Source organism: Narcine bancroftii, chromosome 3 (genome assembly GCF_036971445.1).
Source record: "Narcine bancroftii isolate sNarBan1 chromosome 3, sNarBan1.hap1, whole genome shotgun sequence".
NCBI lineage: Eukaryota > Metazoa > Chordata > Chondrichthyes > Torpediniformes > Narcinidae > Narcine > Narcine bancroftii.
Genome location: NC_091471.1, coordinates 29,034,907 through 29,049,086, shown reverse-complemented (window position 1 = coordinate 29,049,086; position 14,180 = coordinate 29,034,907). Strand labels below are relative to the sequence as shown.

The 14,180-nt window shown below is 45.5% G+C and overlaps 1 protein-coding gene across 4 annotated transcripts in view; it reads left to right on the top strand.

Annotated features, from left to right (window-relative positions):
• rnf212 (ring finger protein 212) overlaps positions 1 to 14,180 on the top strand; it is a 166,484-nt gene that overhangs the window by 52,679 nt on the left and 99,625 nt on the right. For all 4 annotated transcript variants that reach the window (XM_069923680.1, XM_069923678.1, XM_069923681.1 and 1 more), the window contains one exon: positions 1,987 to 2,039. In XM_069923680.1, the coding sequence (XP_069779781.1) occupies positions 1,987 to 2,039 (53 nt within the window). The remainder of the gene's footprint in view (positions 1 to 1,986; positions 2,040 to 14,180) is intronic.

Genomic DNA, 14,180 nt, shown 5'->3' with positions numbered 1-14,180 from the left:
AAACATGAGGGAAATTTCACACAGAGAGTGGTGGGAATGTGGAATGAGCTGCCAACTGAGGTGGTGAATGCGGACTCATTTTTAATATTTAAGAAGAATTTGGATAGGTGCTTGAAAAGGAGAGGTTTGTCATAGACTAAAAGGGCTAGTGGTGTGCCCCAAGGATCGATGCTGGATCTGCTGTTGTTTGTCATCTATATGAATGATCTGGATGTTAATGTGGTAAATTAGATCAGCAGGTTTGCAGATGACAAAAGATTGGAGGTGTATTGAACAGTGAGGAATGGCTTCAAGACTAGCCGGGGGATCTGGACCTGCTGGAAAAATGGGTGGCAAGAAAGCAGATGGAATTTAATGCAAACAAATGAGAGGTGTTGCACTTTGGAAGGTCAAACCAAGGTAGGACATGTACTGTAAACAGTAGGACACTGAAGAATGTGGTAGAACAGGGATCTGGGAATACAGAACTTAATTCTCTGAAAGAGCTAGGTGTAGTCATAAAGAGAGCTTTTGGCACATTGGCCTTCATGAAGTATAGGTGTTGGGATGTTATGCTGAAGTTATTTGAGGCCAAATTTAGACTATTGTGTGCAGTTTTGGTCACCTAACTGTAGAAGGATATCAATAAGATTGAAGAGCACAGAAGAAATTTACAAAGATGTTGCCACGTCTTGAAGAAATTAGTTACAGAGAAAGGTTAAACAGTTAAGTATCATGTCCCTTGGAGCGTAGAAGAATGAGGGGAGATTTGACAGAGGCATACAAAATTATGTTGGGTATAGATAGATGTAAATGCAAGCAGCATTTTTCCACTGAAGTTAAGTGAGATAAAAATTGAAAGGGGGAAACATTTAAAGGAAACATTATTTACACATACAACACAGTGACAGGCCATTTTGGCCCATGAGCCCCTGCAACCCAATTACCCTACAACCCCAATACATCTTTTGAAAGGTGGAAGAAAACTGGGATTCCTGGGGAAAACCCAAGCAGATGAGGGAAGAAGGTACAAACTCCTTGCAGACAGCGCCAGATTCGAATCCCGGTCCTCATCGCTGGCACTGTAACTGCTTCTCTAACCATGCGGTCCTTTATTAATTTCTTTAGCACTGTAACGGGCCCTTTCGCCCCATGAGCCCGTGCTGCCCAACTACAACCAATTGACCTACACCCCAGTATGTTTTGAACAGTAGGAGGAAACTGGAGCAGCCAGAGGAAACCCATGCAGACATGAGGAAAATGTACAAACTTTTTACAGACAGTGCAAGATTCGAGCTCCAGGTCCCAATTGCTGTTACAGCATTCTGCTAACTCCTAGCTACACTAACAATGCTGGGAGCTTCTTCATGCAGAGAGTACTGGGAGTGTGGAATGTGCTGTCAGCTGAATTGGTAAATGTAGGCTCAATTCTGACATTGAAGAAAAATTTGGACAGCTTCATGGAGAGAGGTGGTGGGGTGGGGAGATATGAAGGGATATGATCTGGGTGCAGGGCAGTGGGATTAGGCAGAAAAATAGTTTGGCAGAGAAAAGAAGGACCAAAGGGCCTGCTTCTGACCGTCTGTGTTCTCTGGATCTATTTCTATTACTATTGTTTATTGTCATTCTTGGCATTAGAATGAAATTCAGTGGCAGCTTGGCTTTGGACAGAGAATTGGCAATGGACTTTCCAAAAACTGAGTTAAAAAAAAAAATTGAATGGTGGGGGGAGGTGGAGGTGGGTAGGTGGTGCTGCCAAATAAAGAACCTTGAGATGGATAGGTTCATGATTTGATCCATTCATTAGAGACCTATCTCATAAGGGATTTATATCTCATAAAGGACCCAATTTGCACACAATAGTTTTTTTGGCATTCTTTGTGAATCGTACAAAGTTACTCCTATAAACTTCATATATGTCTTCTGGGTCAAGTGACAATGCTTATTTGGATAAGACAACATCAGTGAATTGGGATAAACATGACTAATTTATTTTCTCTATCTCAGACTGCAAACACCACGTTCGTTCACCCCAAGTGCATCAAGGGAATTTGTTTCAAGTAAGTTTTTCTTTAACCTTAGTTAACTGTTTTACATTCATGGAGTTAGATTATGCCGTTCATCTGGAATCAGTGTGCATAATAATTTATGATCTTTTATTCTTCTCTTTGGCTTGGCTTCACGGACGAAGATTTATGGAGGGGGTAAATGTCCACGTCAGCTGCAGGCTCGTTTGTGGCTGACAAGTCCAATGCGGGACAGGCAGACACGGTTGCAGTGGTTGCAAAGGAAAATTGGTTGGTTGGGGTTGGGTTTTGGGTTTTTCCTCCTTTGTCTTTTGTCAGTGAGGTGGGCTCTGCGGTCTTCTTCAAAGGAGGTTGCTGCCCGCCGAACTGTGAGGCACCAAGATGTACGGTTTGAGGTGATATCAGCCCACTGGCGGTGGTCAATGTGGCAGGCACCAAGAGATTTCTTTAGGCAGTCCTTGTACCTCTTCTTTGGTGCACCTCTGTCACGGTGGCCAGTGGAGAGCTCGCCATATAACACGATCTTGGGAAGGCGATGGTCCTCCATTCTGGAGACGTGGCCCACCCAGCGCAGCTGGATCTTCTTCAGCAGGGTGGACTCGATGCTGTCGGCCTCTGCCATCTCGAGTACTTCGATGTTAGGGATGAAGTCGCTCCAATGAATGTTGAGGATGGAGCGGAGACAACGCTGGTGGAAGCGTTCTAGTAGCCGTAGGTGATGCCGGTAGAGGACCCATGATTCGGAGCCGAACAGGAGTGTGGGTATGACAACGGCTCTGTATACGCTTATCTTTGTGAGGTTTTTCAGTTGGTTGTTTTTCCAGACTCTTTTGTGTAGTCTTCCGAAGGCGCTATTTGCCTTGGCGAGTCTGTTGTCTATCTCGTTGTCGATCCTTGCATTTGATGAAATGGTGCAGTCGAGATAGGTAAACTGGTTGACCTTTTTGAGTTTTGTGTGCCCAATGGAGATGTGGGGGGGCTGGTAGTCATGATGGGGAGCTGGCTGATGGAGGACCTCAGTTTTCTTCAGGCTGACTTCCAGGCCAAACATTTTGGCAGTTTCCGCAAAACAGGATGTCAAGCGCTGAAGAGCTGGCTCTGAATGGGCAACTAAAGCAGCATCATCTGCAAAGAGTAGTTCACGGACAAGTTTCTCTTGTGTCTTGGTGTGAGCTTGCAGGCGCCTCAGATTGAAGAGACTGCCATCCGTGCGGTACCGGATGTAAACAGCGTCTTCATTGTTGAGGTCTTTCATGGCTTGGTTCAGCATCATGCTGAAGAAGATTGAAAAGAGGGTTGGTGCGAGAACGCAGCCTTGCTTCACGCCATTGTTAATGGAGAAGGGTTCAGAGAGCTCATTGCTGTATCTGACCCGACCTTGTTGGTTTTCGTGCAGTTGGATAACCATGTTGAGGAACTTTGAGGGGCATCCGATGCGCTCTAGTATTTGCCAAAGCCCTTTCCTGCTCACGGTGTTGAAGTTTTTGGTGAGGTCAACAAGGTGATGTAGAGTCCTTTGTTTTGTTCTCTGCACTTTTCTTGGAGCTGTCTGAGGGCAAAGACCATGTCAGTATTTCCTCTGTGCGCGAAAGCCGCACTGTGATTCTGGGAGAATATTCTTGGCGACACTAGGCATTATTCTATTTAGGAGAATCCTAACGAAGATTTTGCCTGCAATGGAGAGCAGCGTGATTCCCCTCTAGTTTGAGCAGTCTGATTTCTCGCCTTTGTTTTTGTACAGGGTGATGATGATGGCATCACGAAGGTCCTGAGGCAGTTTTCCTTGGTCCCAACAAAGCTTGAAAAACTCATACAGTTTGACATGGAGAGTTTTGCACCAGCCTTCCAGACCTCTGGGGGGGATTCCATCCATACCTGCTGCTTTGCCACTTTTCAGTTGTTCGATTGCCTTATATGTCTCATCCCGGGTGAGGACCTCATCCAGCTCTAGCCTTAGGGGCTGTTGAGGGAGCTGGAGCAGGGCGGAATCTTGGGCTGAGCGGTTGGCACTGAAAAGAGATTGGAAATGTTCTGACCATCGGTTGAGGATGGAGATCTTGTCGCTGAGGAGGACTTTGCCGTCTGAGCTGCGCAGCGGCCTTTGGACTTGGGGTGAGGGGCCGTACACAGCCTTTAGAGCCTCCTAAAAACCCCTGGTTGCCAATGTCCGCACTGAGCTGGGTTCGCTTGGCAAGTCTAGTCCATCACTCATTTTGGATCTCCCGGAGTTTGCGCTGAAGATGGCTACATGCGCGACGGAAGGCTTGTTTCTTCTCTGGACAGGACGGCTTTGTAGGATGAGCCTGGTGTGCAGCTCACTTCTTTGCCAGCAGCTCCTGGATTTCCTGGCTGTTATCGTCGAACCAGTCCTTGTTGTTCCTGGAGGAGAAGCCCAGTACCTCTTCAGTGGATTGCAGTATGGTAGTCTTCAGCTGATCCCAGAGGGTTTCAGGGGACGAGTCCGTGAGGCGGATTGCATCCTCGAGCTTTGCTTTGAAGTTTGTCTTGAAGTTTCTTCTCACTTCGTCTGACTGCAGGTTTCCAACATTGAACCTCTTTCTGGGGGCTTTACTGTTCCTGGGCTTTGGCTTGAAGTGAAGGTTGAGCTTGCAGTGAACCAGCCGGTGGTCAGTGTGGCATTCTGTGCTGGGCATGACCCTGGTGTGGAGCACATCTCGTTTGTCTCTTTCTTGCACCAGGACGTAGTCCAGGAGGTACCAGTGTTTGGATCAGGGATGCATCCAGGTAGTCTTCAGGCTGTCCCTCTGCTGAAAAAGGGTGTTTGTAATGACAAGCCGCTGTTCTGCGCAGAGCTCCAACAGGAGGCGCCCATTGTCGTTGTACTTGCCAACACCACGCTTGCCCAGGATTCCTGGCCAGGTTTCTGAGTCTTTGCCGACGCGAGCGTTGAAGTCGCCAAGGATGACAACCTTGTCGGCTGTAGGGGTGCGTTGAATGAGGTTGCGCAGGTCAGTGTAGAACTTGTCCTTTTCTGCTGGTTCCGCCTGGAGGGTTGGAGCATAGACACTGATGAGGGTGATGCGACGCTTGTTTTGAAGGGGGAGTCGCATGGACATGATTCGGTCCGAGTGGCCTGTCGGAAGGTTTTCGAGTTTGGAGGCAATGAAGTTCTTGACCATGAAGCCTACACCAGATAGGCGTCGTTCATCCAAAGGCTTGCCAGACCAGTAGAGTATGTAGCCCGCGCCGCGTTCTTGGAGGCTGCCTACATCTGCCAGGCGGACTTCACTGAGAGCGGCTATGTCGATGTCAAGTCTGAGGAGTTCATGTGCAATGAGGGCATACCGACGTCAGCCTTGTCTAGCATGGTTCTGATTTTCCAGCATGCTAGCTTGAGTTTGTAAGCATCTTTTGAGGGGAGGACGTGGAAGGTGAGGACGTGGAAGGGGAGGACGTGGAGGGAGAGGACGTGGAGGGGAGGACGTGGAGGGGAGGACGTGGAGGGGAGGACGTGGAGGGGAGGACGTGGAGGGGAGGACGTGGAGGGGAGGACGTGGAGGGGAGGACGTGGAGGGGAGGACGTGGAGGGGAGGACGTGGAGGGGAGGACGTGGAGGGGAGGACGTGGAGGGGAGGACGTGGACCTATCCTCGGGCCTGCACAAAGGAGCTTTTAGGTGGAGTGCAGTGCGGGCAGGACTGGCCCCACCCTTTACACCCATGGTTCGTGTGCCGTGGCCAAGCAAGCTGGGACGTGGCAGCGAGGTCCTTGGGTCGTAGGTTTTATATCGGAGTGGCCTTCTCCTATGCAGGTTTCTTACCCAAGCTGGAGGGGTCTGCCTCCCCTCCTAGGTTGGTCCATACTGCCCGGACCGGGGCCGAGGCCGCCGCTGCTTTCCCTGTGCCCGGACTGTGGCCACCGCCTCCTACTTTCTGCCAGGACCGGGGCCTCCGCCAGCCTCACTCGACCGAGGCCGGGGCCGCCACCTCCCCTTAGCTCTTGCCCGGATCGGGGCCGCCGCCGCCTACCCTCTGCCCGGACCGGGGCCGAGGCCGCCGCTGCTTTCCCTGTGCCCGGACTTGGGCCGCCGCTTCCTACTTTCTGCCCGGACCGGGGCATCTGCCAGCCTCACTCGACCGAGGCCGGGGCCGCCGCCTCCCCTTAGCTCTTGCCCGGATCGGGACCGCCGCCGCCTACCCTCTGCCTGGACCGGGACTGAGGCCGCCGCTGCTTTCCCTGTGCCCGGACTGGGGCCGCCGCTTCCTTCTTTCTGCCCGGACCGGGGCCTCCGCCAGCCTCACTCGACCGAGGCCGGGGCCGCCGCCTCCCCTTAGCTCTTGCCCGGATCGGGGCCGCCGCCGCCTACCCTCTGCCCGGACCAGGGCCGGGGCCGCAGCTGCTTTCCCTGTGCCCGGACTGGGGCCGCCGCCTCCAACTTTCTGCCCGGACCGGGGCCTCCGCCAGCCTTTTATTAAACATTAAAAAAATCATGCTTTTGGACAATATTTCATATGGAAAGAAATAAATTTTCTCTGTCAGTTTCCATATTCTGCAGGTGAAATTGAAATTTAAAAAAAATCTATTTATTGATTAGATGATTGCAATACTCGCAAAAGTTCAAAGTGCATCAAGATCCATGTTTTAATTGCACTTTATTCAATTCAAGTTTATTATCATCTGACTGTTTTTATACGACCAGATGAAACTGTTTTTCCGGACAAACATACGTTCATAATGCATAGCACATAATAATCACATGCATACATAGAGATGTAATTTATAATAAATAAATCTAAATATTTTGGAATTATTTACTCAGTTACAGGTTACTGTTCATCAATCTCAGCCTTCATGAAGAAGCTATTTTCCAGCCTGGCAGTCCTGATTTCATTGCTTCTTTGCTTCCTTCCTGATGGTAGTTGGTACTATGTGCTTGATGGAAAGGGTTCTGTATAATTCTTTGAGCCCTATTTAAGCAATGCTCCCAGTGAATGCCATTAATAATGGAAAGGGAGACCCCAGTGATCTCTCAGCCATTTTGATGATTCTCTGAATTGACTACAAATCCAATTCTTTCATTCTGTTAATTTATCTAGCACTATCCTCGGTTTCTCCCCTTTCCATAAGAATTTCCTTATTATTTTCTTTAGCTCATTGAAGAATTTCTCTGTTAAGGGAATTGGTAATGATTCAAATAGGTATTGTATCCTTGGGAAGATATTCATTTTAATGCAATTTACCATTCCTATCAGTGTTAGTGGTAAATCTTTCCAATGTTCTAAGTTATCTTGTAATTTCTTCATTAATGGCTGATAATTTAATTTGTATAGATGGCCTAGATTATTATCTAGTCTAATACCCAGGTATCGGATTGCTTGTGTTTGCCATTTAAATGGTGATTCTTTCTTAAACTTTGTGAAATCCGCATTATTCATTGGCATCGCTTCACTTTTATTTGTGTTGATCTTGTACCCCGAAATTTCTCCACATCCCTTCAATTTCTTATGCAATTCTTTTACTGATTTTATATTCTTTCTCTTTTATTTTTGTCCCTTTTATTTTATTTTCTGTTCTTATCAGTTCTGCCAATGGTTCTATAGCTAAAGCGAACAATGAGGGAGATAGTGGACATCCCTATGACCTTGTTGACCTGCTTAATTTAAATTGGTTCAATATATATCCATTTACTGTCACCTTCACCATTGGACCCTTATATAATGCTTCATTCAATTAATATATTTCTCTGGTACGTTGAACCTCTAATACTTTGAATAAATAATTCCATTCTACCCTGTCAAAGGCTTTCTCTGCGTATAAAGCAATCACCACTGTTGGTATCTTATTTCCTTGTACTGCATGGATTAAGTTAATGAACTTACAGATATTGTCCATTGTTCGTCTTTTCTTAATAAATCCAGTTTGATCTAGTTTTATTATTTTTGGTACACAGTCAGCCAATTTGTTTGCTAATAGTTTTGCTATTATCTTATAATCTGAGTTGAAGAGAGACTGCCATCCGTGCGGTACCGGATGTAAACAGCGTCTACATTGTTGAGATCTTTCATGGCTTGTTTCAGTATCATGCTGAAGAAGATTGAAAAGAGGGTTGCTTCACGCCATTGTTAATGTAGAAGGGTTCAGAGAGCTCATTGCTGTATCTGACCCGACCTTGGTGGTTTTCGTGCAGTTGGATAACCATGTTGAGGAATTTTGGGGGGCATCCGAGGCGCTCTAGTATTTGCCAAACCCTTTCCTACTCACGGTGTCTAAGGCTTTGGTGAGGTCAACAAAGATGATGTAGAGTCCTCTGTTTTGTTCTCTGCACTTTTCTTGGAGCTGTCTGAGGACAAAGACCATGTCAGTAGTTCCTCTGTGTGAAAGCTGCACTGTGATTCTGGGAGAACATTTTCGGTGACATTAGTTATTATTCTATTTAGGAGAATCCTAGCGAAGATTTTGCCTGCAATGGAGAGCAGCGTGATTCCCCTCTAGTTTGAGCAGTCTGATTTCTCGCCTTTGTTTTTGTACAGGGTGATGATGATGGCATCACAAAGGTCCTGAGGCAGTTTTCCTTGGTCCCAGCAGAGCTTGAATAACTCATGCAGTTTGGCATGCAGAGTTTTGCCGCCAGCCTTCCAGACCTCTGGGGTGGGATTCTATCCATACCTGCTGCTTTGCCACTTTTCAGTTGTTCAATTGCCTTATATGTCTTCCCGGGTGAGGACCTCATCCAGCTCTTGCCTTAAGGGCTGTTGAGGGAGCTGGAGCAGGGCGGAATCTTGGACTGAGCGGTTGGCACTGAAAAGAGCTCACACCAAGACACAAGAGCAACTTGTCCGTGAACTACTCTTTGCAGATGATGCCGCTTTAGTTGCCCATTCAGAGGCAGCTCTTCAGCGCTTTACGTCCTGTTTTGCGGAAACTGCCAAAATGTTTGGCCTGGAAGTCAGCCTGAAGAAAACTGAGGTCCTCCATCAGCCAGCTCCCCACCATGACTACCAGCCCCCCCCACATCTCCATCTGGCACTCAAAACTCAAAACGGTCAACCAGTTTACCTATCTCTGCTGCACCATTTCATTGGATGCAAGGATCGACAACGAGATAGACAACAGACTTGCCAAGGCAAATAGTGCCTTTGGAAGACCACACAAAAGAGTCTGGAAAAAACAACCAACTGAAAAACCTCACAAAGATTAGCATATACAGAGCCATTGTCATACCCACACTCCTGTTCGGCTCCAAATCATGGGTCCTCTACTGGCATCACCTACGGCTCCTAGAACGCTTCCACCAGCGTTGTCTCCGCTCCATCCTCAACATTCATTGGAGCGACTTCATCTCCAACATCGAAGTACTCGAGATGGCAGAGACCAACAGCATCGAATCCACGCTGCTGAAGATCCAACTGCGCTGGGTAGGTCACGTCTCCAGAATGGAGGACCATCGCCTTCCCAAGATCGTATTATATGGCGAGCTCTCCACTGGCCACCGTGACAGAGGTGCACCAAAGAAGAGGTACAAGGACTGCCTAAAGAAATCTCTTGGTGCCTGCCACATTGACCACCGCCAGTGGGCTGATATCGCCTCAAACCATGCATCTTGGCGCCTCACAGTTTGGCGGGCAGCAACCTCCTTTGAAGAAGACCGCAGAGCCCACCTCACTGACAAAAGACAAAGGAGGAAAAACCCAACACCCAACCCCAACCAACCAATTTTCCCTTGCAACCGCTGCAACCGTGTCTGCCTGTCCTGCATTGGACTTGTCAGCCACAAACGAGCCTGCAGCTGACGTGGACATTACCCCTCCATAAATCTTCGTCCATGAAGCCAAGCCAAAGAAGAGAAGATAATCTGAGTTAAGTAGAGATATTGGTCTATACGATGCTGGTGTTAGTGGATCTTTCCCCATCTTTGGTATTACTGTAATTATTGATGTTTTACGTGAATCTGGCATATTTTGTGTTTCTTCAATCTGGTTCATTACTTCCAGGAGAGGAGGAATTAGTAACTCTTTAAATGTTTTATAGAATTCTATTGGGAGTCCATCCTCTCCAGGCGTTTTATTGTTTGGTAGCTTTTTTAATATATCTTGTATTTCCTCTATTTCAAATGGTTTTATCAATTTGTTTTTCTCCTCTTCTTGCAATTTCAGTAGTTCAGTTTTAGCTAGAAACTCATCTATTTTGTCTTCTTTCCCTTCGTTCTCAGTTTGGTATAATTGCTGGTAAAATTCCTTAAAGTTTTTATTGATCTCTGTTGGGTTATATGTAAGGACAAATTTGGAAGCAGGCTGAGGTTACCAGAAGGAAGCAGCTTTGAATATGTGATTACAGACACAATGATAATTAAAACATTTATAACAAGCATGTACATCAAGCTGCAAGAGAAAGAAAATGATGAAATAAGCTGTAAACCCAAACAAAAGTGGGAACAAGATGTAAACATAAAGATAAAAAATGAAATATGGGAAAAGCTATGCTCCGGAACTATGAGAAATACAATAAACACGAGGTTACACATGATACAATATAATTGGTTACACAGGCTATATATCATGCCCCAAAAGTTAAATAAATGCTTTCTCTGTTAGAAGTAAACGGGAACAACAGTACATGCAATTTGGACATGTGAGAAAGTGAAAAAGTTTTGGGAAGATCTCAATCAAGTATTAAGTAAAATCACAAAAAGCAACATACCAAAAAATCCAGAGATCTTTCTTCTAAGTAATATAAGAAGTAAAGAATTTGGCCTCAAACTGGATAAAGCGCAAAAAAGATTTATTATGATAGCCTTAGATGTAGCAAAAAAATGTATAATTTCAACCTGGAAATCAGAAGCGAGCCTGAGAATACAGCAATGGTACATAGAAATGAATAAATGTATTCGATTGGAAAAAATAACATATAATTTAAAAAATAAAGTCACATTATTCAAACAAATTTGGGAACCGTACATGGAACATAACAGAGAGGGCCTACCGCGGACCTCCACCCCCTAAAATGATAGAATGAGATGATACAATTTTCTTGTTTATTTTCATTGCGTGATGACATTGTTTAATGGGTTTATTGTATTGTATATGTTGAACGTTTAATGGGTTTGGAGGGGGGTGGGAAGGAGGGAGGGAAGGGAGGGGGGGAAAAGGGGGAGAAAATGACACTGTATATTCAAGAGGGAAATGTTTGTGTGTATTTTGGTTAATATGGTTCACGGTGTGAAAAATAAAAAAAATTAAAAAATGATAGAGGTCTCAACATCCTTAGGAAGTGTAGGCACACACTGCTGTGCCTTCCTAACTAATGAAGAGGAACTTGTGTACTTGTTTATTTTTTAGATGGACATGTATAATCAAATAATCGCTGCAATTATGCACATTGCAGCAGCATAAAGAAACTGAACATTCTGCTCATTTTTAACTGCTGTTGGCACGTTGCTGCACGCTTCCTAAATAGCTACATAGTACCACCTGGAGGATACAAAAGGCATTACAGGCAACAACGAAATACTTCAGGAATTACTGGCACACATTTCTGTGAGCTAATAAAGAAATGGATAAATGGAATAAAAACAAAACTGAAGAAAATTATTTTTGTCACATAACAAGTTACAATACCATTTGTATTACTATATAAGATTTGTTAATATTCTATTTTATTCTTATGTACTTATGCAACACTTATATGATTATATGAGCAGGAAAGGGCTTTGGCAAATACTAGAGCGCATCGGATGTCCCCCAAAGTTCCTCAACATGATTATCCAACTGCACGAAAACCAACAAGGTCGGGTCAGATACAGCAATGAGCTCTCTGAACCCTTCTCCATTAACAATGGCGTGAAGCAAGGCTGTGATCTTGCACCAACCCTCTTTTCAATCTTCTTCACCATGATGCTGAACCAAGCCATGAAAGACCTCAACAATGAAGATGCTGTTTACATCCGGTACCGCACGGATGGCAGTCTCTTCAATCTGAGGCGCCTTCAAGCTCACACCAAGACACAAGAGAAACTTGTCCGTGAACTACTCTTTGCAGACGATGCCGCTTTAGTTGCCCATTCAGAGCCAGCTCTTCAGCGCTTGACGTCCTGCTTTGTGGAAACTGCCAAAATGTTTGGCCTGGAAGTCAGCCTGAAGAAAACTGAGGACCTCCATCAGCCACCTCCCTACCATGACTACCAGCCCCCCCCACATCTCCATCGGGCACACCTGTTACTTATCTCGGCTGCACCATTTCATCAGATGCAAGGATCGACAACGAGATAGACAACAGACTCGCCAAGGCAAATAGCGCCTTTGGAAGACTACACAAAAGAGTCTGGAAAAACAACCAACTGAAAAACCTCACAAAGATAAGCGTATACAGAGCCGTTGTCATACCCACACTCCTGTTCGGCTCCGAATCATGGGTCCTCTACCGGCATCACCTAAGGCTCCTTGAACGCTTCCACCAGCGTTATCTCCGCTCCATCCTCAACATCCATTGGAGCGCTTTCATCCCTAACATCGAAGTACTCGAGATGGCAGAGGTCGACAGTATCAAGTCCACGCTGCTGAAGATCCAGCTGCGCTGGGTGGGTCACGTCTCCAGAATGGAGGACCATCGCCTTCCCAAGATCGTGTTATATGGCGAGCTCTCCACTGGCCACCGTGACAGAGGTGCACCAAAGAAAAGATACAAGGACTGCCTAAAGAAATCTCTTGGTGCCTGCCACATTGACCACCGCCAGTGGGCTGACATCGCCTCAAACCGTGCATCTTGGCGCCTCACAGTTTGGCGGGCAGCAACCTCCTTTGAAGAAGACTGCAGAGCCCACCTCACTGACAAAGGGCAAAGGAGGAAAAACCCAACACCCAACCCCAACCAACCAATTTTCCCCTGCAGCCGCTGCAACCGTGTCTGCCTGTCCCGCATCTGACTTGTCAGCCACAAACGAGCCTGCAGCTGACGTGGACTTTTACCCCCTCCATAAATCTTCGTCCGCGAAGCCAAGCCAAAGATAAGATATGATTAAATTAATAAAAATATTGAAATGAAAATTAATATTAAAATATAAGTAAATGAAGCAGAAGCAAAAAAAGCAGCATTTCAGATGCTACAGGATTATTAAGCTATTTATATCCCAGTTTATATATGAAGGGATAATAATATCCCTTCATATATAATAATATCTTATATGTTTTTATATTATATTGTTTCTTGTTCAGCACTGATTTATTTTATTTCATTTTATTTTAATTACTCAGTATAATTTTTGACATATTTAGAGTGGGTGCAGTGGAGATTTGCCTGGCTACTGCCTGGATTAGAGAACATGTCTTATAAGGAATGTTGAGTGAGTGAGCAGGGCTTTTCTCTTCCAAGTGATGAAGATTGAGAGGCAACTTAATAAAGTGTTTAAGATTACGTAGATGCGTAGATAGAGTGAACAACCAGCACCATTTTCCCAGGACATTAATGGCCAATACCAGATGACATCCATTAAGGTGAGTGGAGAAAAGTTGAACTCACTGCCAGGAGTAGGTGTAAAGGCTGAATCAAGAGGGACATTTAAGAGTCTTAGATGGACACGTGGATGAAAGAAAAAATTAGGGTTATGAGCTATGAGAGAGGGAAGAGTTAGATTGATGGTGTAGTAGATTTATATAGGTCGGTCCAGCATGTTTTTGTATAATTGAAGAGGCCTCTAGAAGTTCAAAAGTTTCTAATTTTCTGCTTCCCCTCTGGTAGAAGAAGAAGGACTATCACTGTGGCATGGATTGGGCAGAAGCACATCAATTGGACTCTCTTCAGATGATAAAATTGCAGCTCTATTCCCAAACATGCGCCCACTGTTCTTGAGATAGTTTTGTCAGCAAGGTGATTCAGACAACCAAATGAGGGAAAAATGGTCAGCCTTCCTAAATAACCTAGTAATGGAAATGAAGGGATTCCCCTACAGTTCATCTAAGTTTTGATGCTGAACCAGGAATGCATCCTCTCCAGCACAGGGAGGTGACGGGTGAGACAGTTCCATCTGCATTCCGTGGAGCCCAACTACATAAATATAACAACTTCCTTTTTGGCCATTAGATCTTCCAGGGAATGCTAATTAATTAATTTATTCGGAATACATGCATTTTATGAAGTGTCCAAATGTTGCCATTAAAGCTTAGCTGCCATGAAGGCACTCAGATTCAAAAGAAAGTGCCTTTCAACCTGTCTCCAGCAAATT